The sequence below is a fragment of the Manis pentadactyla genome, chromosome Y (assembly GCF_030020395.1).
Source record: "Manis pentadactyla isolate mManPen7 chromosome Y, mManPen7.hap1, whole genome shotgun sequence".
Classification (NCBI taxonomy): domain Eukaryota; kingdom Metazoa; phylum Chordata; class Mammalia; order Pholidota; family Manidae; genus Manis; species Manis pentadactyla.
The window spans coordinates 33,363,310-33,388,537 of NC_080039.1; the positions used below are offsets into that span (position 1 = coordinate 33,363,310).

The 25,228-nt window shown below is 47.6% G+C and overlaps 1 protein-coding gene across 3 annotated transcripts in view; it reads left to right on the top strand.

Annotated features, from left to right (window-relative positions):
- Positions 1 to 25,228, top strand: part of PUDP (pseudouridine-5'-phosphatase) — a 97,856-nt gene that overhangs the window by 2,786 nt on the left and 69,842 nt on the right. For 2 of the 3 annotated variants that reach the window (XM_036932601.2, XM_036932598.2), the window contains exon 2: positions 19,683 to 19,901. In XM_036932601.2, coding sequence (XP_036788496.1) covers positions 19,683 to 19,901 — 219 coding nt within the window. Of the gene's footprint in view, positions 1 to 4,086; positions 4,447 to 19,682; positions 19,902 to 25,228 lie in introns of those variants that run through there. The other variant, XM_036932599.2, reaches the window with a different exon arrangement.

Here is a 25,228-nt window from a genome sequence, read left to right on the forward strand (position 1 = left end):
ATGGGAGTTTGTTTAATCAGAGGACATGAGGAAGTAAGTGAAGTTTTTGCAGATAGAAATGTTGACAAGAACATCAGCGCACTTTCCAAGTGTTTTTGAAACATACAATGCTGTTGTGCTTTCAAACAAAAAATACCTTTTTGGATTATGTGTTTGTTGACATAAGGTAGCAGTCAGCTGTGATCTAGGTGGTAATTTCAGCTCTCAAGTGCCATTTACAGAAGAGAAAAGGGGATTGAGTTGTTTATGAACCAGGACAAGATTTTGAAGGAGGGGAGTGACAAGTATTAAACTGCATCTCAGCTCCTGGAAAGGGAAGATTATCTAGTTCATAAATAACTGAAATTAGGAGCACAAGAGATGGTCTCATTCTCTTTAAAACACAAGGAACTCTGTGGTCTAGAGCAGCACTAAGACAAATAGAACCACATAAAATTTTCTAGTAGCAACTCCAAAAAAACAAAACATACAGATGAAATGAACTTGAATGGTACATTTTTTTTTTCTATGCTAGCATATCCAAAATACTGTTACTCAGTGCAGTCAATATATAAACGATTGGGATACTTTACATTGATTTTTTGATACCGAGTCTTTGAAATGTATGTTTACTTTACACTCAAAGCCCATCTCAGCTCAGACTAGCCACATTTCACATGTCTGATAGCCACATTTTGGGATTGCTGGCCATGCCAAACAGTCCAGATGGAGAGCTTCAGGAAGCAACCTAGGTTGCCAGCTATTGATAATGAGGACAGACAGAGGGTAGATGTTAAGAATATTTGTAAAGAGGCATTTTGGTATCTATACGATGTGGTATACGTAAAATTGTTTTCAAGGAATCTGATGTGGTCATTACTTAAAATCCTTAAAAAAATCAGCAAAGAAAAATAAGCTTTTCGAATTCTTAAAAAAAATCAGAAAATAAGAAGATGGGTCTGCAAGGAGAAATGAGAAGAATATTTGTAGTATTGTTTATAATGTACTGCATCTCCATAAATACACACAGATTGCAGGATTTTAATGGGTTGACATGGGGCTTCCCTCATGCAAAATGAGATGTCTCATTACAATTAGACATTGTAAATATCATTACACAGAGTGTAACTGATATTCCCATAATTCACATTCCCATAGTTTCCTACCTGCCCAATAATAGCAGTTGAGACTATTCGGTGGTGCATATTTCTCCAGGGCTCAGGATGCCCCATAAGCTCCTGGAGGGGCAGGGACTTTGGTTTTGCTGAGCCAGGAAATCTCCATTGACTGAACCAGCTCTCAGTCATGCCCAGACCGGCGGGAATCCCATCCCACCCTGGCGTTCTCTTGTTCATCTCATCTGTGCTGATTTGTTTGGACACTGGAACACTCATAAAGCTGATGGTGAAACATTTCTACGTATGGTACGAGTACATGCCCTTGATCTATTTTTGGAGGGACTGACTGATGTTTCCATTTGGTCCTGCAGTATAATTACGAGGCTGAAAAGTGGAAATAATGCGCTTTCCAGTGCCCATAGCCCGCATCACATCATGTTCCTGCACCCGAGCATTCCCAGAAAGTCTCGGTGCTTTCTCGGGAAGGTCGGGAAAAGTAAAGGATGGTTTGGGATGCCCCTGTGTGTGGTTGTCCGCCCCCAGAACTTGCAGCCTTCTCAGCAGGAGTGAGATAACCATCCTCAGCTCTTCATTTGGAGAACCCGCCTTTGCCATGTGCTTCCCGGATGTCGGGGCACCTCTGCGGTAGGACGGACGTTTACATTCTGTGGGCCCTGGCTCTGCTGGGAGCTAACGGCACCCACTTGCTCTTCATGTCACCTTGCTAGGTGAAATCTAGGTCATTGTCCACATTTGCAAAGGAGTTGGCTGCCGTTGGGAGGCCAGTCTGAGACCTCGCGGCCAAGCGGGGCCCACACGGAAGGGGGCCTGCCTTGGACTTCCTCAGGTGGGAGTGTGATGGTGGCAGGGCTTGGGGGAAGGTGACTATAGACCGTACTGGCCGTTAAAGAAAAGTGGGTCAGTAATCAAAAAGCAATGCACGTGTGGACTCGGGTTGGCCTCAGACGCCTTTAGTTTTCTGCTTCCCAGTCAACCAGCACGAAGCTCCATTTTTTTATGTAGTTTGTAGTCGATTGTCCCCCACACCTGCCGTTGTTTTCTAGAATGGTCGAGGCCGCGGCGAGATTTAAACTGCACCATCCTGCGGATAAATGAGGGCTTTGTCCAGCCGGCACCGTGACTGAAGTAGTCCGCAGATTCCTGGCAGTGCGCGTGTGAAAGGCCCTTTCCCTGCTTTCTCCTGCCTCCGCATCCTCCTAGTGGTTGTATTTGGCGTCCTGGCACGTCACCTCCAGGACTGTTCACGGGAGAGCAGTCATCGTATTTTCTCACGAACCTGTTTGTTCTTCGTCCTTGAGAAGCTGTGTGTTGAGGATTCTTCTGTCCCCTTTGTCTTTCTGATTGTGTGCTGTTTACTCTGATTCTATTTTTGTTTACCTTTTTTTAAACTACTATATAAATAATCAGTTACACTGTGTCATTTTTTCAGGGGTAGATAGGTGAGTCAAGGCAATGCAAATAATGCAAAGGTAGATAATACCCTCAGAACCATTGCTGAAATCACCCCCCATGTGCCTGCCCAGGTAACTAACTCATCCAAGCTGGGACACGATGTTTGACAAGCGACTGATGGACAGCGGGTAGCTGGAAGGTGTCGCAGCCTTAGGGCACAGTGGATTCCCTTTGACAGCCCAGTCCCTTCACGGGGATACATGAATACCCGTGACTGATCGTTTGGGCATTCGATACAGTAAAACCTTCTCTCAGCTGTGACCCAGAATTTCTTTTTGTGGTATCTTAACTGGGAGGTGATAGTATGTCAGGAGTTCACATCCCCCCCAAAAAAGAATGTTAAGTTTCCTAAATTATTCCAAAGAGTATCCGCCCAGGGCCTGCGATTCCCGTGGTGTGCTGCACAGAGCGGGTGACACTGTTCTGCGGCTGCCTGCCAGCCGACTCCCCTGGGCTCCTGGGACAGGTTCTCACTGCACGGCGCTGCTGACTTCCGTAGCCCCAGGCTTGGGTTCGTTTTACCTCCCTACCTGCAGGCTGCCAAGGTCCAAGGAAACCTGGGGTTGGAGCTTGAATGTGTGTGAACTAACGAGATGATTCTCAAAGTAATGCTCGAGTATGTGTGTTTCCGTAGGCACAGAGGTATCCCTGACGTTGGAACCCTGGGGTCACTTATTCATGCATGTACAGGGTTCGCTGTCCCTTGCTGACCTCAGTTTCAGCAGCTTGCAAGCCTAATTATTGCCTCTTGCTTTTTTATTTTTATTTTTTTTAAATTAAGGTATCGTTGATGTACAACCTTGTGAAGCTTTCACGTGAACAACAGTGCGGTTTCAGCAGTCACCCATGTTATCAAGTCCTCACCCCCCATCGCAGTGACTGTCCATTAGTGTAGTAAGATGCTATAGAGTCATTACGGGTCTTCTCTGTGCTATTCTGCCTTCCCCGTACTCCCCCAATACATTATGTGTGCTAATTATTGTGTCTCTTAATCCCCTTCTCCCTCCCCACCCCTCCCCTTTGGTAACCCCTAGTCCCTTTGCAGAGTCTGTGATTCTGCTGCTGTTTTGTTCCTTCAGTTTTGCTTTGTTCTTATACTCCACAGATGAGTGAAATCATTTGGTACTTGTCTTTCTCACCTGGCTTATTTCACTGAGCATAATACCCTCTAGCTCCATCCATGTTGTTGCAAATGGTAGGACTTCTTTTCTTCTTATGGCTGAATAATATTCCATTGTGTATATGTACCACATCTTCCTTACCCATTCATCTGCTAATGGACACTTAGGTTGCTTCCATATCTTGGCTATTGTAAACAGTGCTGTGATAAACATACAGGTGTATCTGTCTTTTTGAAACTGGCCTCCTGCATTCTTAGGGTAAATTCCTAGGAATGGAATTCCTGGGTCAAATGGTATTTCTATTTTTAGTTTTTTGAGGAACCTCCATACTGCTTTCCACAATGGTTGAACTAATTTACAGTCCCCCCAGCAGTGTAGGAAGGTTCCCCTTTCTCCACATCCTCAGCAGCATTTGTTGTTCCTTGTCTTTTGGATGTTGGCCATCGTAACTGGTGTGAGGTGAGAGATCACTGTGGTTTTAATTTGCATTTCCCTGATGATTAGCGATGTGGAGCATCTTTTCGTGTGCTTGGGTATGTGCTCATAACAAATGTGTAATCGACTCTGGGTCTCGTGTTCCTCTCCGGAAGCCCCAGCCATATGTCAACACCCGTCTTGCTTAAGCGGTCGTGCTGACCCTGCCCAGCTGCAAGCAGCCTGATAAAAACATTTAAAGACTCCCCTGGGTCCCAGGAGCCATGCAGGTATCCAGCCGTCTGAGGTGGTTAGAGTGGCCTACTGCTGCCAGCCGGGAGGTGGGTCCATCAGGGTGGTTGGAGGTGGTCGGCACTGCCTGCTGGGGAGAGTTTGGAGATAGAACTTTAAGTTGATAAGGAATTTAGGCAGTGCCCAGTGGGGTGGTTCCATGGGGACCACGAGAGAGAGGGATGCTCAGGGCCTTCCTTCCATCAGGAACCCCCACAGCCTTCGGTAGCATGGCCCCCAGGTGGCAGGTGCTCAGACTGGGGCGGGGACGGGACACAGCACTGCCCCTGCACGTCCGGGACTACAGTCGGGCGTGCTGTGGTGTGCGGGGTGGGGGGCAGATGCCGCCTCCTGCACTGTCACCTCTCTGCCGAGCTGACCCGGGCTGGGAGGAAGAGTGTGCTTCCCACACGGAGGACTCATCCTGAGCTCCGCGGGGGCTGGGGTAGTTGCTGGGTGGAGGAGGAGCTGAGGGTTCCCTGTGCCCGCAGGGCTGTGCAGACATGCAGGGCCAGGGGTTGGAGAAAAGGCGGCTTGGGTGGCACCAGAGAAGAGCTACCCAGTGCGTGGCAGGAGCAGAGGAGGGAGGAAGCCGTGCCCAGGACAGGCAGGTGAGCCCTCGTGCCGGACTCAGGAATTTGGACATTACCTCCCAGCCGGCAGCCTCCCTCGGAGGCAGAGTGTGCCGTGGAAGGGTGTACCTCAGGGTGTGCCGGCTCGGCCTCGGCGCTGGGAGGCCCGCTAGCAGGCTGTCGTGGTCACCCCGGTGGGTGATGCGGGGCTGTGTCCGTGTCCTAGGGCTGCTGTGAGAAGTTGCCACGATCTGGTGGCTGAAAGCAATATAAATTCATTTCCTCAGGGTATTCAGGCCAGCAGTCCAAAATCAAGGTGTCAACAGGGCCACACTCCCAGGGGAGGGTCCTTCCTGCTGCTTCCAGCTCCCAGGCGTCCCTGAGCTTGTGGCCTGGACCCTTCAGTCTCTGCTCCGTCTTGCCGTGACCTCTCCCATGTGACACCTGTCACTGGACTTAGGACCCAGCCATGTGATTCAGGGTGATGGCATCTGCAGATCCTCTGCTGGATCGCAGCCTCAAAGAGCCTGTTTCCAAATAAGGTCCCTACACAGGGTCCAGGAGGGCAGCACGTGGGTGCATCCCACGCAAGGACACGGTTGGTGTGAGCGGAGGTGGAGAGGCCTGGTCCAGAGCCCGTTGGTTGGCAGCTGGCTTGGGTGCGGGTGAGGGAGAAAGACATGGCAAGGAGCCTGTCAGACTCAGGTGAACAGCGCCACCTTGTTCTGAAGTAGAGACCAGAGGGGTCGGTAAGCCCTCATAGAAGTGATGCCATCTGTTGCGGGCGTGAGAACGTGGGGAGGTGCAGTTCCCTGAAAGCCTGGGCAGCCCTTAGGGGGACGTCATGGATGAACCTCCCGTGCTTTCCCACTCAAGACAGCAAAACCCCCGTGCCGTCCCAAAGGAGATGGAAACAGGTAGCCGTCAGTCGAGACCCATCTTTGCAGCGGCCATACCCATCGTAGACGTTTTCAATTTATGTTTGAGGTCCGACTTCCCACAGACAGTGCACAGGTAGGTAGGTGCGCTAGGAAGGACGGAGCTGGAAATCTATACTAACCTATGCCCACCGTATTTTGTTGTATGTTTTGTTTTATTTTGCATGGAAATAGCAAAAGAACAAGTTGGAAGCCAGGAGGGAAGCGGGCTACCCCAGTGCAGAGGGAGCCATCAGAGCGCTTCATGGGTCTGAGGTCCCTGCATCCTCTGGTTCTGTCTTGACCTGTGTGTCAGAGCCTGCCATTCTGGGGTCAGTCTTTGAGGATGTGTCACTCTGTGCGGCTTCCAAAGTCTGTGTTCCTTTGATTCCCTTGAAAGGGTCTGAGTCCTTGAAGAAGGGAGGACCTCGTATTCCAAAGGAGAAGTCCAGGCTGTTGATACGAGGAGATCATAACTAAGCGGTGCTTCCCAGAGGGGCCGCCGTTCCTCGTGGCGGTTTTTGCCTCCCTTTCCCAGGGCCTGGGGCGGGCTGAGCCCTCGCAGCCCTCTGACGGCGCAGAAGAGCTCAGCCCCACCCTCTGGGGCTGGGAGAAAAGTCCGTGAGCACAGCTCTGGCTTCCAGACCGTGTTCTCCTGGAAGGTTCCGCTGTAGGTGGGTCTGTGGGCTGTTCGCTGTCAGCACTCAGAGCCATGCCCGGACGTGGAGCGCCTGTCAGCGGAGCAACGCAGATGAGTGCACCCCTGCAGGTTGGAGGGAAGGGTAGTCCTTCCGTGGCAGGGCGAGGCTGAGCCCTGTGTGCTGCACGCCCCGTTTTCCATACAGTGGAGGCAGTGTGAAAACAGAAACACGTGAAGAGAACTGGGGATACGGTGTGGTATGCGCCCTGTGATCTCCAGGGGTTGTTAACTGTCCTTAATGAGATGTTGGGGCATTACTAATTACATCCTAGAACATCTTTTGCATGGACTGGCTTTCTCTAATTATGTCGGAGCAGTGGTACGCAGAACTGCCAAAGGCTAAAGTCTCTGTCCTGTCTTCCCGGGTGAGGACAGTGTTCAACGTGTTGTTTCACCCGCAGGAACTCAGAGGGCGGCTGCACTTAAGTGCACGCTTAGTAAACAACTGCAGTTACAGAAAAGAGACAGCGTGGCTGGGCCAGGAACTTGCCATGTAGCACATGCGTAGCCTCGTGTGTTCCCGGAATGCCCACCTTGGGCCCTGTGCTTTCACGCAGCGGCCATCTGAATTTGGTCTTGTCACCATTCACCGCCATCGACACTGGGCTGTAAACAAAGGGCCTAACATAGTTAAGGTGTGTGCAGAACTTGGAAAAGTGGAACGTGTTTCCCCAGATAGCCATGCTGTAAATAGAAACTAGATACCCAGACCCAGGTGCAGAAAACCCTCCGCACACCGGCAGAGCTGTCTGATTTCCCAGTGTCCACGCCCACCTCTTACTGATGATGGGGAACCCCATTCTGGGCACCAGCGTGGAGTGCCAGGAGCACACTTCTGCTCCAGGGGAGCCCTTCTCTGCCTTGTGGCCAGTAAGGTGCAGCCCTGACTTGTATGGCTGACGCCTGTCACACAGCTCTCATCATACGGCTGGCACGCACACAGGTGGTGAGTTTATCGTAGGAGCTTAGCACTACTGAGGGCACGTCTTGGGTTCTGTGAGGGCTACTGTACATTCCAGCTTTAAAAATTTACCAACTGGTGATGTTAGAGTTTCAGAAACATACCCGTCCCTTAAATGTGTCATTTCTGCTGACCCCTGGCACTTAGCCTACCAGCCTGCAGACTGTGAGGAAGTAAATTTCGGTGGCTTAAGCCGCCAGTCTGTGTACTTGGTTACGGCAACCCAAGAGGACTGTTGCACCCAGAGATTTAGAATTTTGCTACCGTGAAGGGATCAAGTGGTCCGGACCAGCACTTAAAGATTTCTGCAAATCGCAGCCAGGAATGTGGACTGTGAGTGTCCAGGCTGGGCGCTGAGTGGGAGCCATCAAGATGACAGGGCAAGTTTCACCTCTCTCACTCCTGTCACCTTTCGCCATAGAGCTCTCTGACATTCCTACACAGACTCACACACACACAAAATCATTGAATAAAGAACACCCCAGTTACACGACATTTGTCCTTTGCTTCTTAAAGGAGGAGCATTTTGTACCATTTATCACTGTTTTCATCTCAGTGTGTTTCCTGGACTTCATGACGATTTGATTGCCCTGATTAAAACTATTTTCTGGCATCGTCTCCATACGAATGCCTACACGGCTGGGGATCTACTCCAAGGGACTGTCAGTCGGGGATTCCCTGGAACCTATAGCGAGGACAGAAACAGAAGGCAAGCAGGCGGCCCCTTAAAGGCAGACCCTGGGGAGGGATGGAAGCCGATGGCTGCTGGGGAAGAATGTCTTTAGAACCATTGTGCATCTTGTGGAGGCTGAGGGCTGGTAAAGAATGGCCGAGCATTCTTTAGTAACTTCACATTTTCAGAAGACATAAGAACATGTGGATTCAGCATGAACCCAGAAAGCCTGGGGTCCAGGGTAACCAGCTCTGAACAGGGCTCAGCTGTCTGGAAGATGGGAAAGAGCACGTCCGTTCAGAACCCTGTGATCGTCTCTTTCTTACTAAATGGCAGGGCTGTGACGTGTCCACAAGAAATGGAAAGAAAAAGACAGACAAACCCAGTGATTAGAAAGATTCATGCTTGTGTGATTGTGGCGTGGCCGCCACGCAGGTGGCCTCAGGGAAGTGGCCACACGCCCTCCTGCAGCTCTCTGCAGCTGCCCTTGACCTCTGCTTGTTAGGGCGCTTGGGAGTGAGATGTGAAGATGGTTTAACCTTAGGTTGTGCTTTTGATCTGTTTCAGAGTCCTTGTACAGAAGCCATTGCAATCAGAGAGAAAGAGAAATGGATGGCTGAGAGAGTTTCTCATTGTATTAGTTGTCTGTTTGCTCTGGCAGCCAGTTACTGCAAACTTAAGGTAACGCAAATGTATCACGTTGAAATTCTGGAAGCCAGAAATCCTACATCGGTCTCACCGGACCAAAGTTGGCGGGTTGGCAGGGGTGTGTTCCTTCTGCAGGCTCTTCACAGAGAGTCCATTTCCATACCTATTCGAGCAACCAGGGGCTGCCAGCACTCCTTGGCCCTTGGCCTCCTTTCTCATCTTCCAGCCCATCATGTTTTGTGACCCTGAGCATTCTTTAGTAATACAGGTATTTGCAGCCATAAACGTGCTCCTCAGCTCTGCTTCCCTAGCATCCCATAGACTTTGGTATGTTGTGTGTGCATTTTCAGACATCCCGAAGTATCTTCTAGTTTCTGGTATTTCTTCGTGACTGTTGACTGTATAGGCGTGCGTGGTTTAAGTTCCAGATGTTGGTGAATTTCCCAAGTTTTCTTCTGCCTCTGACGTCTCACTTCATTCCTCTGTTGATGGGGGAAATAGTTGGCATGATGTCACCTTATGGGGAGGCCTGTTTTAAGGCCCAGCAGTACGCACCCTGTGTGCTTGAGAAGAAGTTTCTTTTGTTATGGTTGGGTGGGGGGCCCACAGATGTCTGTCGGGCCTGCTGGTGTATGGTGGTTCAACTAGTTCAGGGTTTTAAAGCAAGTCTTGTATTTCCTCGTTAATTTTTCGCCTGGTTATATTCTCCCCGTGACTGGAAGCGTTTTATCAAAGCCCCCATCTGTTTCTCCCCTCAGTGTGATCGATTTGTTTCATGCATTGTGGGGCTCTGTTGTTAGCTCATACCTGTTTATGCTAGTTGCATCTTGATGGATGACCTTTTTATTATTATAGAATGTCTCTACTGAAATCATTTGTTTTGTTTCTGGTGAAGATGCTTGTCTTGAGTGTGTCTTGCGTGATACGGCCGGTCTGCTCTGGGCTCATTCCTGTTTGCACTGGACATCTTTTCCATCTTCTCACTTTCAGCCTTTTTGCACCTTTTAATCTAAAGTATGTCATTTAGACAATATATAAGTTGGACCATGTTCTTTTTCTTTTTTCAATCTATTCTGCCAGCCTCTACCTTTCGCTTGGGTTTTTAACCATTTACATATAATGCCACTGTCGATAGCATAGGATGTCTGTTCAGCATTTTGTTGTTTTTTGTTTTTTCTTACCCCTTTATTCCTCTATTACTGCCTTCTTTTGCATTAACTAGATATTTTCTAGTGCACCACTTTAATTCTCTTGTCATTTCTTTTGATTTATATTTAGTTATTTTCTTTGTGTTTCTCTGAGGATTACAATGAACAAGTTACAGTCATCCTATTTGCATGAATACCAACTTGATTCAAAAAGTACACAAAAACTTTGCCCCTATGTAGCTTCATTCTCACCCTCCACCTGTCCTATTATTGTCAGAAAGATTACATCTTATTCCTTATGTGCATGTCAACAGAGTTAAAATTACTGTTTTATACAGTTGTCTTTCTAGTCAGATAGGAGAAAAAAAATGTATAAACTAAAAACACATTCATGTTTTATGTTTCTCGGTGGACATAATTTCTCCCCCATTTGTGAAGCATCACTTTAAGGTATAAGTTAAATCATTATTTCTTCATCTCATTTTAAAGCCATTTAGCCTGATGCAGAAAGATGGCCCAGGAAATTTTTGCATTTGTCCTTGGATCATGAACCAAAAAACAAATGTTATTGGTAAAAGGTATCACATTTTTAAATGTTCCCAAACCTTGCAAAACAAAAAAATAAACATCTATGATAATCACGGCGTTAGCTCCCACCTTCCGGTTAGAACTGTTTTTGTTATGGTAGTAAACTTTTTTCAAATATTGAAAGCAATGTTGCAAAGAGAAGTACATACAAAAAGCACAACGTGACCCTAGTAATAGTCTCAACCGTAGGACTCTTGGAGAAAGTCCCAGCGAGGGTCCACCCTGATTCCCAAGCGCTGTGCACACGGGCCGCCCAGTGAGTGGGGACGGCGCGCTCTTTCCGTGCGCTCTTACGCAGTCACCTCGAAGTACGCATTGGTTTCCAAGTGGCTGATCAGAATCCGAGTCCAGGCCCATCAGCAGTCTCTGTAAGTCATGCCCAGCATCCCCAGTGGCAGGGAGGCGCCCTCTGCTGTCTCCCTGAGCTGTGCCCACATACCCGGTGGCATTTTCTAGGGGAGGGGGTGACCTGACAGCGAAGCTGTAGCAGGATGGCTCTTGTTGATAGAGCCAGATCCAAAATGTGAGGAGATAAATACCATCCCATAAAAGCCCCGCACCTTCCTTACAGGCAATAGGAAAGCGGTCTTTCATCGCCATCTACACCTTCTAAGATTGTGCTTGGAAAAGTCCACGAAGTAAGCGTGGGCAGGAAGGACTCAGGAAACGCCAGGGTCTGTCAATATCTGGAATAGGAAACTAACGTGAATAGCCTTTTTTCCCCATGGGACCTACTAAAAGTGTGGTCTTAACGACAGACCAATACGCGTGTAGCATGTAGTGCGATTACTCCCTGTACATCTGGGCTCTTTATTCTGTGTATCAGCTTCTTGTGCAAACGAAGGTAAAAGCATTACTCTCTGTAGGATTTAAGGCTCCCTGTCCTTCGTACAGCTAATTGAAAGGTCCCGTAGCTGTCTTGCAGGTACAAATTCACACTCTGCCCGCCTGCTGCCGTCACATGTCATGCAGCATCCGGAGAGACAGCCCCGTCCTGTCGCCAGCCCCAGCCTCTGCCAGGCGCCTGCCTCCCGGGTCGCAGGTGGGTTGCCTACCTGCAGGTTGTCTCTGTCGGACGGCGCTCAGTGTTTCCGTGGGTGGGGCCGGCCGTCTTCCCTGGAGCCAGGCGACCTCACTCTCCTGTTCAGTAGTCCGTTCCAGCCCACCTTCCCGGTAATTAAACGTAAAAGAGGAGCAGAACCTCCCTTTAGCCAGGATGGTGTGGGAGTGGAGGGGTGACTCCCTAAGGAAGCACCGTGGAGTACGTGGCGCCCTGTGCCCCGGGCAGGACGGGACTGGGGACGGAGGCTCAAAACCATGGGGCGTGCCTTCCTACCCGCGAGGCCGGGCCAAGGGGTCCTCCTTGTATCTTCACGCCCCCCTTTTGAGACCCTCATGGGAGAAGCAGCGTCTTACCCTCCGCTTATTTTCGGCTTCCCCTCCTGTGAAGCGGTGTGTGCTGAGCCCATCTTCTGTCTGCACGGTTTCTGTGTGACGACATATTTCATCCCCAGGCCATCTTAGGTGACGGGGCGCGGGCTCCCCGTTGCACCGTGGTAGAAACTGATGCTCAGGGCGCCTTCCCTTTGACAGGGTGGTCCCTTTAGGCAGTGGCAGTGCTGGCATGGAAATCCAAACCTGTGTGGCTCTCCACCGTCACACCCCCCTCCTTCCACCGCGCACCCCCAAGACCCCGGCTTTGGGGATAAGACAGCTTCTCACACGGAAGAACCAGCTGGTGAAACCGTTCACCTCTGCCCACAGTGCTGCCCTCCCAGCCTTTGCACCAAGACGGAAGGCGGTAAATAATTGTGACAAGCTTGCCCGAGCCTCAAGGTGCAGAGAGATGTTTAAAGAGCCCTCGTGGGGGACGGACAGCCCCAACAGGAGCCGGCGTGACCCACTGTTGCCTAGACAAGCTAACGCACGTGAACTCCGCCTCCTCCCTGATGTGCTGGCCCAGAAAGAGGCTGTTGTTTGTGGTTCTCAGATTCTAAACCTTTGAGATCCGGTTCTCAAAGGACTGCCATTAAGAGGGGAATTGGTGTCTCCTGTGTGCTGCTTCACTGATGGGCCCCCTTAGGTTTTGCCTGGCGCTGTGGCCTGTATTTATGCCACAAGGTGGGGAGGCAGAGGGCTGAGCGCAGGAGGGTGTGGTGTAGGAGTGACGTGGGTGGAGGGAGAGCACACCTCTTCGGGGACAGAGTCTGTGTGCAAAAGGAAGAGGTTCATGTCCCTGAGCTGCAGGGCCCTGTAAGACTCCGTGACCTCATGGGGAGCTCCGTGCCCTGGTAGGGTAGATTCTGCTCCAGGTCTTGAGAGAGACCTTGGAGCAGCCTTACCCTTGGGGAGCTCAGACAGCTCACTTGTCACCCAGGACCCCAGCAGTCATTCTGCTTAATTCCCTCGGCTCAGTTTTCTTCAAACTCTGGGAATATGGGAGCGAGGTGTTGCTGCTTTGAGCTTCTAGATTAGTCTTCCTGGTGACATGGAATGAAACAGGGACAAATTCAGAACCTGGAGTCCAGGTTTGCAAAGTAAGGACCTGCTGGGTCGAGATGAAAATCCCCAGCCGGGGTGCAGTCTAGCTACTGGTCAACATGAGTCGCTCCCCAGAGAGGCAGGTTTGCACAGGGACTGAGAGCAGGGGTCAGGAAGTCAGACAAGAGCAGGGGGTCTCCTCTGCCTTCGGGTGGTCTTGGACAGTGGCCTGCAAGCCCCAGGCTGCCCAGCTGGGAGTTGGGTGCAGGTGCTCCTGGGACACCCCAGGGAGGGCTGTGGCCGACTTCCGTGGCGCCCGGCCATGGGCGTGCCCAGCAGTGACTGACTGTTAACTAACTTCGCAGTTACAGGCTCATAAGTAATGTGTGCCATCAAACAGCCGTGGGGGCTGCGGTGGTTGTCACCCTTGAGCAGGCATCCGACTCTGCCCCAGGGCTTGTGAACGCACAAGTTGCTGGGGCCCATCCAGCTCGTCGTCCGCTGTCTCAAAATTCTTAACTTAACACACCTACACAGTCCATTTTTCTCAATGAGATATTCACAGGTTCCTGGGTGGGTGGGTGGGGAGCCTTGGGCATCTTTGGGGGCTGTTACTCTGTCCATTTCTTGTTGTTTCATCTGTAAGTTCAGTTTTTATATATTTTAGGTACAAGTTTGTGTGTGTGTGTGTATTGTGAATATTTCTCAGCCTGTGGCTTGCCTTTTCTTTTCTTTCTGGTGTCTTCTGATTCTGATGAAAGCCCCTTTACCCTCATGTTCAACTATGGCTCTGGCTTTTGGTGTTTTATGAAAACTTCATGTAGCCCAGGATTCCCAAGATGTTCTTTGTCTTCTTTCAAAGTTTTATAGTTTTGGTTTTACCTTTAGGTTTATGATGCTAAGGAACGATGCTCATTTTTTTTTTTTCACAAGATACACTCTATTTCCATACATCCATATTTGATCCAGCCACATTTTTTGAACAAGTTCATTTTTAAAAAGATCTGTTAAACTTTAATATGGATGTTCAGAAAAAAGATATTGTGAAACAAACCCCTACTTACTAAATGGAGTCATTGATAATGCCAGTGAATCGTGCTGAATGGCAATCAGAGAGGTTACTTTACAAATGGTCATTCAATTAAATTATCATTGCGGAGCTTTATTTTAAGCCATCACATATATTATTACTTATGAACAGTTCAAAACAGATAGCTTCCAGCCACACAGGAAACAATAGATCAAATACTTAACTACTTTTCTCTAACCCTATGAGACCAAGAAAGCTTCTAGTTTGAAGCAAATAGTACTGGGACTCATACAATTTCTTTCTTTCTTGTTAATTATTCACGTCAGTCTTTTACATTCCTAAACACAAGGATGCCCTTCTTTACAAATGTCGCCCCTTTGTAAAGGTTAAATAGCTACAGCAGCGTATACACGTTCCCTGCCCGTGTGGGCAAAGCGTGGAGTATGTTCACGGATGGGGGAGGCCCCAGAGGGCCCTCACCGGGTGAGAACCTGCAGCGTGCGCTGGAGAACGGGTGCACCCCCTGCCTTGAGCTTCTCCTCAGCTGGCTCTCTCCCTCCTCCCCCTACTGCTAGGAGTCATGTGCGCCTCCTGACATCCCTCGGCCTGACTTCTGCTTCCAAAGAGGACGTTTCTGGGATGGCACTGGGCTAGCTGGGGGTGACGTTGCACTAGGTCTTCTGCTGAGGAAAAGATGCTGATGTACATGTTGGTGTTTTCTTTTCTTAAGGTATTATTGATAGACACTCTTATGAAGGTTTCACATGAAAAACAATGTGGTTACTACATTATTCACCCACATTATTGAGCCACCCCCCCATACCCCAATGCAGTCACTGTCCATCAGTGTAGCAAGATGCCACAGAGTCCCTATTTCCCTTCTCTGTGCTACACTGTCTTACCCATGATCCCCCCCACACACACCATGTGTGCCAATCATAATACCCCTCAATCCCCTTCTCCCTCCCTCCCCACCTGCCCTCCCACACCCCTCCCCTTTGGTGACCACTAGTCCCTTCTTGGAGTCTGTGAGTCTCCTACTATTTTGTTCCTTCATTTTTGCTTTGTTATACTCCACAAACGAGGGAAATCATTTGGCAGTTGTCTTTCTCCACCTGTCTTATTTCACTGACCATAATACCCTCCAGCTCCATCCATGTTGCAAATAGTAGGATTTGTTTCTTTCTTATGGCTGAATAATATTCCATTGTGTATATGTACCACCTCTTCTTTATCCATTCATCTACTGATGGACACTTAGGTTGCTTCCATATTTTGTCTATTGTAAAAAGCGCTGTGATAAACATACGGGTGAATATGTCTTTTTGAATCTGACAAGTTGTATTCTTTGGGTAAATTCCAAAGAGTGGGATTCCTGGGTCAAATTGTATTTCTATTTTTAGTTTTTTGAGGAACTTCATATTGGTTTCCACAATGGTTGAACTTCACTGCATAGTCAGGATCGACTAAGTCATTGGTCACTGGCTGATCCTTTCACAAGAAAGATGAACCAGTTAACGTCATCCTTTCAATATAGCATGTTCCCTTAAGCTGTGTATTTATTCCTCAAAAGAAACTATGGCATATCGGGTGTCTTTTCAAAGGAGGTGTCCTGATGCCAGGCCTGTGCCAGGGCGCATTCAAGATTTCTTACTTGAAGGATCTTGTTTCACTACAGACAGACTAACAAATCCGATATGGGGTGAGGGAGAGAAACAGGAAGAAGTGAAAGTTTAGTGACAGGATGCAGCGTGGCGGAAAGCGTAAATACCGAGATTCACATCACACATTTTTTTTCTATGATTTCTACTGAATAAATAAATCTCTGTGTGCAGTTGTTGAAATTTAGCTCTTCTTGGTTGTCATGCATCCGTGTTTAAAACCACTTGACTTTGTGCAGCACAGGGCTCAACAAAAACGTGAGATCCATGGTTCTCCTCTTCAGCCCACACCCGAATGCCCTGGGGACGCTTCCTAAAAAGGACCTGCTGGCCTCTTGCAGATAAGGGGTGGGGGCTGAGAATTTGCATTCTTGATGCTTCTGATCCAGGGACCACCCTTTGCAGGTACAAGTGGGCCTGAGAATTTGCATTCTTGATGGTGCTGATGCAGGGACCACCCTTATGTACTAGTGGGTAAAGGAAACCACTGGAAGGGTATCTTAGGTGAACAAAATAAGTTCAAAAATAAATCTTTTCAACCAAAAGTTTTACCTACCACATACTATCAGAACAGCTTCGAAAAGGACAGCACCGCTTTTGTCCAAATATACTATACACCCGGTTTTCATTGTTAAAGCCATTCCCCACTTAAAATAACGTAGTTTTGCCCCATTCAGCAGCACTGGTACATGTCCGGGTGAGAGAAGCATGCGGTCCACCAGAGCTTCCTCTCTGCCGGCTTGGGACAGTTTTCTTTTCGGTCCAGAGGGCCTCTTCCATGGGAGAAAATATTTTCTATCTTTAAGGAACCAAATACCTGGAACACAAAGCACTGGCTTTAGACACTCCCCCCCCTTTTTTTTATATCTGGAAATAATAAAAAGTAAGACTATTTATAAGATACGTGAAATGTTGAAAAAAGCATTCAGTCGCTTTGGTCCCAGTGGGCCAGCTGGACCTTAAGTAGCAAGCGGTTATCGGTGTGGGTTCAGAAGCCCTTTTCCAAAACCTGCAGAACCAGTTATATGTAGATTTTCTTATTACTATTTTTATAATGTATAATGCACATGTTCTGTGACCCAGACACTCTTGGGGAAGACGTCTGGGGCGCTACGGTAATCAAACCTATTGAAAGGTGTCTGTCAGTTCCCATTGTATGTGGAAGGACGTGAAGATCCACACAGTGTGACACATAGGAAACACGAAAACCGCCTTTAGGAGGTAGCACTGGCCTTTCCTGTGGGTCGTGGATTTGGAAGGGAGGTCGTGGAGATGGGGAACTGCTCAGATATCCCTTTATGTCTGTGAGAAACGGCACAGTGACACGCCAGTTGTGGAGGTGAAGGGACAGCTGTGTGCCTCCTGTCATCCGCAGACTCGGGGCGCTGCTGTGTACTCCAGGCAGCCCTCCGAGTCCCTCTGGGGAGGAGCAGGGTCTCAGACTGAAGCCTCTTTAACTCTATGGGTCCGTGCCTCGAAGACCTTCCATATAGATCCAGGCAGTTGAGGATAAGCATGTGCGCCTGTACGCGCTAAATGTATATGAACACAAATGCAAATGGCTGCTGAATCCTCGGGTCCAGCATGTCCACGCACAGCCCTCCCCCTGCTCCCTCTGTGCACATGGGCTTTCCTGGGCCCTGGAGCTCCCAAATATTATCTTAGATGGAAGGAAGTCATATTTAGGCACCGATATTGTATTCTTCCAGCTCCCTGAAGGAAAGACATTTCAAAGGCATTGAGAACCCAGCAGTTTCCAAGAACTGTTACGGTGCCAAACTTTATGAACTTGGTGTACAATGTGTTCCTTTACTGTTGCTTCATGACCCGTACGAGGACCTTACTACGGCACTTAGAACAGGGCGGTCGATCTCCTAACCACCTCGGAGCTGAACTTTGTCAAATGCATCTGCTTTTCTGCCTTGCAAGCCACCTGTGAACCCAGACGGCCTTGCCTCTTGGGATTGCCGAGTGCCTGTCTGTTCTGCAGCCAAGTGGGAAGCCAGGGCCCTATTCCACCTCTCAACAAAGGCTTCCTGCTTTCCTGAAGGCACCTGGGCTCCAGGTCCCCAGAAAGCCCCCAGCCCTGTGCAGCTTACCTGGTCGTGAAATGCTCACCCGTGGTAGACCTGCCTCAGTTCGCAGATGCCGCTTTCCACCGTAAATGCCACCTTTTGCAGGTCACATAGGTGTTGCTTGGATTTTCAGTGAAGGTGTCTTTCTGCAGAGGTCCATGGACACATCATGGACAGCATGACGGAAAGGCTGACGATGACAGCTGGCGTTTAATGAGGCCCCGGTGAGCATCAGATGCTGTCCCGAGAAGGTTACCTATGGCTCCTGAACGTGTAGTCCTCACACTGGTATTACATTAGGAATAGTATTATTACTATTTATATATGAATTATGAATGTATAAAAACATACATGCAAATCTGGAGAGCACTGTTTACTGATTGCACTGAATCTGCTGTATGCGTATCAGCTCTTTCCGTGTGACTCGCACCTTTGTACACTTTGTGTCTGTTTATGTGCAAGGGAAGCCACGAGGTTGCCCGAGATGGCTGAGGCTTTGCCCCTAGGACGTGCCCAGCTGGAATTCAGCTCCCAGGCTCCCGGGCCGGCCTTTCAGCGTAATGGTGCAGCCTTGGGAAATGAGAGAAAATACACATATTGGCCTCTGCCCCTGGTTCCTGGCACCCAGCTCCTAACCCCCGTGGGAGTTCCTAAGTGACGGGAGGTCTTTGGTCCTAATGAAGGGGCCTCCGGTCTGCTCCTGGATGGGGCTGGTCAGCAGGAACACCAGGCCATGATTGGAAGACAGGATTGGAATTTTCAGTCCTACCCCCATTCTCCGGACAAGGGCTGGAAATAGTTGATGATTATGTTTACATGAGGAAGGCTCCATAAAAACCCCAACAGTATTGCAGTTCTAAGAGCGGCTGGTGGGGGGGGGCATGTGGAGGTGCAAGGAGAGTGGTGCACCCCAGAAGGGCACGGGAGCCCCACACCCCTTCCCACACACCTTGCCCAGCACATCTCTTCCATGTGGATGGTCATTTGTGTCCTTTATTGCATCCTTTTTTGATAAGTGGGTAAACAGTGAACCGTTTTCCTGAGTCCCGTGAGCCATTCTAGCAAATTAACTGAACCCGAGGAGGGGGTCATGTGAGCCTTCCAGCCATAGCTGGTGAGTCAGGTGGCTATGCTGCCTGTGACGGCCTGGACTCACGCTGGCGTTGAAGTGGAGGGGAGGGGCATTCCTGCAGGGCTAAGCCCTGCCTTCCCCTGTGGGGTCTGACGCCGTCAGAACTGAGCTGTGCAACAACCAGCTGGTGTGACGGGGTGGCTTCCTGTTGGGAGTGCTGTGAGGCCAGGGGTGGAGTGGGGTGAGGAGGAAGCAAGGACTGTGTCCCCTGCGGAGGCCTGTGCAGACATGTGCGCTGTCCCCGAGGAGCGTCCCAGCAGCACCAGGGCCTGGGGTGCTGGCAGGGGGCAGCGAGGACGTCCCCAACAGCAGTGGGTCCTGGGTGCTGTACTCAGGCACCCTGGGCTTACGGGGCAATGACACCTCGTAGTGTCAGATGGAGTTCATGGCTTCTAGTGCATATTTGAACTCAAATACATACCTGTTTATGCAAACGACCATTTGATGATAACAGAAACTTCATTTCTCTCGCAGTTGTTAACTTTGAGGTCACAGCTCTGAAGATACTGCAGCCAACTTAGAGCCGGCTGTCCGGGGCATGGTTCAGTCCAGAGGACCCTAGCTCATTTCCACCGTCCCCATAGGCCTCTTCCCTGAAGGTGGCCTACACTGTGTGTATACGCTTATCCGATACAGACTTGTATTAACGCAGCAGCGTGCACGCTGAAGATCTATCTCTCTCTCACCTTTGCCTCTGCAGATACTGAACGGCTCTATTCCGTGGTGTTTCAGGAAATATGTGACCGCTATGAAAAGAAATACACCTGGGAAGTCAAGTCACTTGTCATGGGCAAAAAGGCTTTGGAGGCCGCACAGATCGTCATAGACGTCCTGCGTCTCCCGATGGCCAAAGAGGAGCTGCTGGAGGAGAGTGAGCGGATGCTGCGAGACGTGTTCCCCACAGCCGCGCTCATGCCAGGTGCGGTCCCCGCGCGCTGTCCGGGCCGCGTCCGGGCATGGCACCCATGCTCCTGCACATCCCTGGGCACGTCCAGCCCCAGGCACGCTGAGCGGGTCCGTGTGCCTTGTGACTTCTCAGACACTCCGTCTTTGGGGCTCCAGGGTCCTCTGTCAGAATTGCCTGACCCTCTTGTGGGCTGTGATTCAGTCTTGTTTTTTTTTTAAGGACTTCTTAGAATAATGCATTCGTTTCACAGAGTCCCCAAAGTCCAAAAGCATTGCAGTTTTGTTTGTGCCAATATTATGTAAAAATGATACTCGGGACAGAGCGCTTCAGAGTTTAATACATTACTTTGCCTCCTTTTCAAAACCAGGTGCAGGATTAATATTAACTAGGCAGACTTCAACACAGTGATGATAAGCGAGCAGCTATATCTTCCCGGAGAAGCTTAATTTTTTTTTTTTTTTTAAGTTACAAGCATAGATCAGTTTCAGCCTGTCTGCCTGCCCTTTACCCCTTTCATGACTTGTTTTCCTTTGAAAGGAAAGATGCCTTTTCTCCCTCGGGGCATGTTGACTGAAGATTGGTCAGAACTGAATTGCTGGCTGTTCCTGGCTAACACTGAGAAGGTCAAGAATGTTCTAGATTATGGAGCCAGGAGAAAAATGCTTAAAAATGGAGTCCTATTTTAAGATTCTTTCAGGAAGCAAGGTGAATGCTCTGTCTTTAGAATCCGTGGTGCGAGGGGAGGAAAAATTTGCAGTTACAGCAGTAATTTTGGATTTAAAACGTTAATATGAATCACAGTCATTTCTGACATGTGTTATTTATGTCTCTACATAGACCCAAAGATGCAGATTGAATATTTCCTGGAACTAGAGAATTTGCTGTAAAGGCCGTGCTCATACCTGTGCCTGTGTCACTTAGTAACCACGTGTGCTGCCCTTAGTTCGCACAGACCACACACACACACACACACACACATGACCCCCATATGCACTCCGTGTCTGCTGCTCTGTTTGCACACAGAGCCATCCTGACAAGCCTTAAATGGAGCGCATCCATACAAATGTTAATTTTTTAAATTGTGTCGGGACTGCGTAGCTTAAAACTCACCATCTTACCCATTTTTTAGTGTACAGTTTCAGTAGTGTTAAATGTGTTGTTCATGTTGTGAAACCATCCCCACCATCCATCTCTAAAACTTTCCTTATTGCGAAACTGAAATTTTGTCCCCATTAAACACTAACTCCGCATCCCCTTATCCCCAACCCCCTGGGGATCACCACCTACTTTCAGTCTCTTTAAATTTGACTCCTCTAGGGACCTTGTCTAAGTGGAATCCTACGGCATTTGTGTTTTTGTGACCAGGTCCACAAGGTGCATCCAGGTTGTTGCATGGCAGGACTTTGTCCCTTTGTAAGACTGACTAGTACCCCATGGTGGGGCACGACTGCATTAGTTTATCCATTCACCTGTCAGGGCTCACTTGGGTTTCTGCTGCTCGGCATTCATGAGTCATGTGGCCACAAACGTAGGGGATGCAGACATCTCGGGTTCCTGATTTCGATTCTTTTGACTATGCATCCACAGTTGCATTAGTTGGGTTATATGGTGATTCTATTTTAATTTTCTGAGGAATCCCTATACACTTTTCCACAGTGGCTGCACCATTTTATTTTCCTACTGACAGTCCACAGCATTCCGATTTCTTCACATTTTCTCCACCACTTGTTATTTTCTGTATTTTTTTTTTTATAGTAGCCCTCCTAATGTGTGTAAAGTGATATCTCACTGTGGTTTTTATTTGAACTGTGCTCATCATTAATGATCTGGAGCGTCGTTTCCCTATGCAGTTGACCATTTGTATGCTGTCTTTGGATAAATGTCTATTCAAGTCCTTTGCTCATATTTTAATAGGGTTAACTTTGCTGTTGAAGAGTTGTAGGAGTTCCTTATATATTCTGGATATAAACCCCTTGAAAGATACATGGTTTCCTGTTTCATAGGCTGCCTTCCCACACTGTGGATTGTGTGCTTTGATGTGCAGAACTTCTAACATTTGCCGCAGTTCCATTTGGCTATTTTTGCTCTTGAGTGTCAGAAGATACCATCATAAAATCCAATCTCATAAAGCTTTCTCCCTGTTTCCTCCTAGAACTTTATAGTTTTAGGTCTTTAATTCATTTCTGGTTAATCTTTGTATATGACATAACATAGAGGCCCGACTTCATTCTCCTGCATGTGGATATCCAGTTTTCTCAACACACAGTTTGTTGGCGAAAGTGTCCTTTCCCCATTGAATGTTCTTGGGCCCCTGTTGAAGATCTTTTCACCATATCTGTGAGGGTTTATTACTGCATCCTCTCTTCTGTTCCATTTGTCCGTATGGGTGTCTTTATGCCAGTACGACATTGATTACTATAGCTTTGTAATATATTTTGAAATCAGGAAAAGTGAGACCTCCAGCTTTGTTCTTTTTCAATATTATTATGGCTATTCATGGTTCCCTGAGAGAGTCCCTACAATCTTAGGATGGATTTCTATATTTCTGCAAAAAATGCCATTCAGATTTTGATAGGGATTGCTTTGACTCTGTATATTGCTCTAGGTAATATAGACATTTAACAAACAGACATTTAACAAAAAGACATTTACCAAATCTTGCAGTCCACGAACTTAGTGTGTTTTTCCATTTATTTGTGTTTTTCTCTTCAATTTCTTTCAACAGTGATTATAGTTTCATTGTATAAGTCTTTCAGCTTCTTGGTTAAGCTTATTCCTTTTTTGGTGCTATTACAAATGGCATTGTTTTACATTTCTTTCAGATTGTTAATGGTTAGTATATAGACGGGTGACTGATTTTTGCATGTTGACTTTTTGTAATCTGCAGTATTACTGAATTTGTTTATTAGTTCTGATAATTCTGTGTGTAATGGCTAGGTTTTCTGCATAAGAGATCGTGTTACTTGTGGACAGATGCAACACCACCTTCCCTTCCAATGGGGATGCTCACTATTCTTTTTTCCTTGCTTTAATTGCTGTCCCGCACTTCTGAAATTGACAAGGAATGCGTCTTTATCCTGTTTCTGATCTCCAAGGGAAAACTTTCAGCCATTTTGTACTGAGTATGATGTTAGCTGTAGGCTTTTCATGGATGGGCCTTACTATCCTGAGGTAGTTTTCCTCTATTCCTAGTTTGAGTGTTTATATCAGGAGAGGATATTGAGTTTTGTCAAATGCTTTTCCTGCGTAAATTAAGACGATCGTGTGGTTTTGCCGTTCATTTTGTTAATCCGTTGTATCACATTGTTTATCGTGTTGCACTATCCTTGCATTCCAGGACTAAATCCCACTTAGTCATGGTGCGTTATCCTTGATGTGCTGCTGAAATCAGTTTGCTAGTGTTTTGTTGACTGTTTTTGTATCAGTATTCATCAGAGATATTGATTAGTTTTATTTTCTTGTAGTATCTTTTTGTGGCTTTGGTATTAAGGTAATGCTGACCTCACGGAATGAGTTCGGGAGTGTAACCTCTTCTAAAATTTTTTAAAAGAGATTGAACATTGGTGTTAATTCTTTAAATGTTTGGTGGAATTCAGCATTGGGTTTTTCTGTATTGGGAGGTTTCTGATTGTTGATCCAATCTCATTAATAGTTTTAGGTCTGATCAAGCTTTCTATTTCTTGATTTGATCTTGGTAGGTCATTTGTTTCTAGCAGTTTGCCCATGTCTCCTAGGTTACCCAGTTTGTTGGCATACACTTTTTCTATTATTGTCCTTAATCCTTTTTATTTTGTGGCATTGATCTTAATGTGTCCTCTTTCACTTCGGGAATCTTCCCTTGTTCCACTTGTTTCCCATCTAGCAAAGGATGGGTCCATACCGTTAATATTTGACCTGGATTCTCTTTCATTGTTTAACATCAAAAGCACCCATACTGTATATGTATGTACCTGTTTTCTTCTTTATCCAGCAAGGCCTTTCAAGTGGTTTTCCTTCTAGAATTTTTTCCCTTTGTTCTAAGATATAATTGAGATATGTTCCAATGCAATTCCAAGAAAATATGAGGTCTTATCTCGGTCATCTGGTGATTTGGCAGGAATGCTAAGGTCTTTATTATGAAACCTGTTTGATCCAGTCTATGTAGCCTTCCCATTTGGCTCCCCCAGGGACCAGGTATCAGTCGACTCAGGTGCTAAGCATAGATAACCATAGATGATACTTGAATCCAGAAACTTCCACCGAACAAGTGAGGCAGGAATCAGTTTTTCAAAGACAGTTTAGTCCTACAGGACCTACCTGGGTGCCTCTTCTAGTGGTGCCACTTGTTGACCTCTTCTGGATGAGAGTGCTAAAAGAGCTATTTTTTTAAAATTATATGAATATTGCTTTTGTGTATAAGATTTTTTTATGTGTACTGATTTTAACTTTTCCTAGCCTCACAGAGGAGTGCAAGCACTTACCAGCGATTCTAAAGTCTGTCTTTCAAAACATGAGGTCGTTTCCACACCACACACTCAATGGGGAGGTGAGCTAAACACAGGCAGACACAGAGCACAAAGCTCAAGGTAGTGCTGGAGAGGAGAAGCCTGAATGAGGCGGGGAAGCTTGGTCCAACCAGCGACAGGAATCTGGAGAGGAGAAGCTTGAATGAGGCAGAGAAGCTGGGTCTGACCAGCGACAGAAGTCACCTTGACCTTCTGAGATGGTTAGGGTAACAGAATGATTAGAGATTATACTTAATCCTGAAATGGAAGGAAAACTGAGAAGGAAACTGTAGGATTGACTGGAGTAAACCTGTTGATCCAAAAACATCTTTTTTCATAGGGCTTCAGTTCTATAATATGCCAGGCACAAGAATAATAATAAAATAGGTCATTTTCCACCCCAAAAGGACTTGCTTTGCTCCCTATTTTCCATTCATTCTGCACTCCTTCCTCTGACACCTCTTTTATCTGAGCCAATCCTGAATTCCCCTGGAAAGGTGACCTCCTGGCATCCTGGGTGTGGTGACTCTATTCAGAAAATGTTGTCACTGTCCCCTTTCTAGATCTAGGTGTCTGCTTTGTTCACTTACTGCTGTGTTCCCTTTATTACACTGCGGATGATAATGTAACCCTTGGCTTTCTTTTTTCTTTCTGAAGGAATGTTCTGGTAGGTGATTTTAGGTGGTGGAAGTCACCTCGAGCTCATTAGAAAGGAAGGCTGCCGGTAGAGAGGGTATGTTATTAATTCAGCATCCTTCCTTCTTTCATGTTTTCAAGATGAAAGGTGTGGCCCATGCAGGTATTTAGCAAGTTAAATTGGAGGAATGGATGGCAGATTGCCAGAGGAAGTGGGCC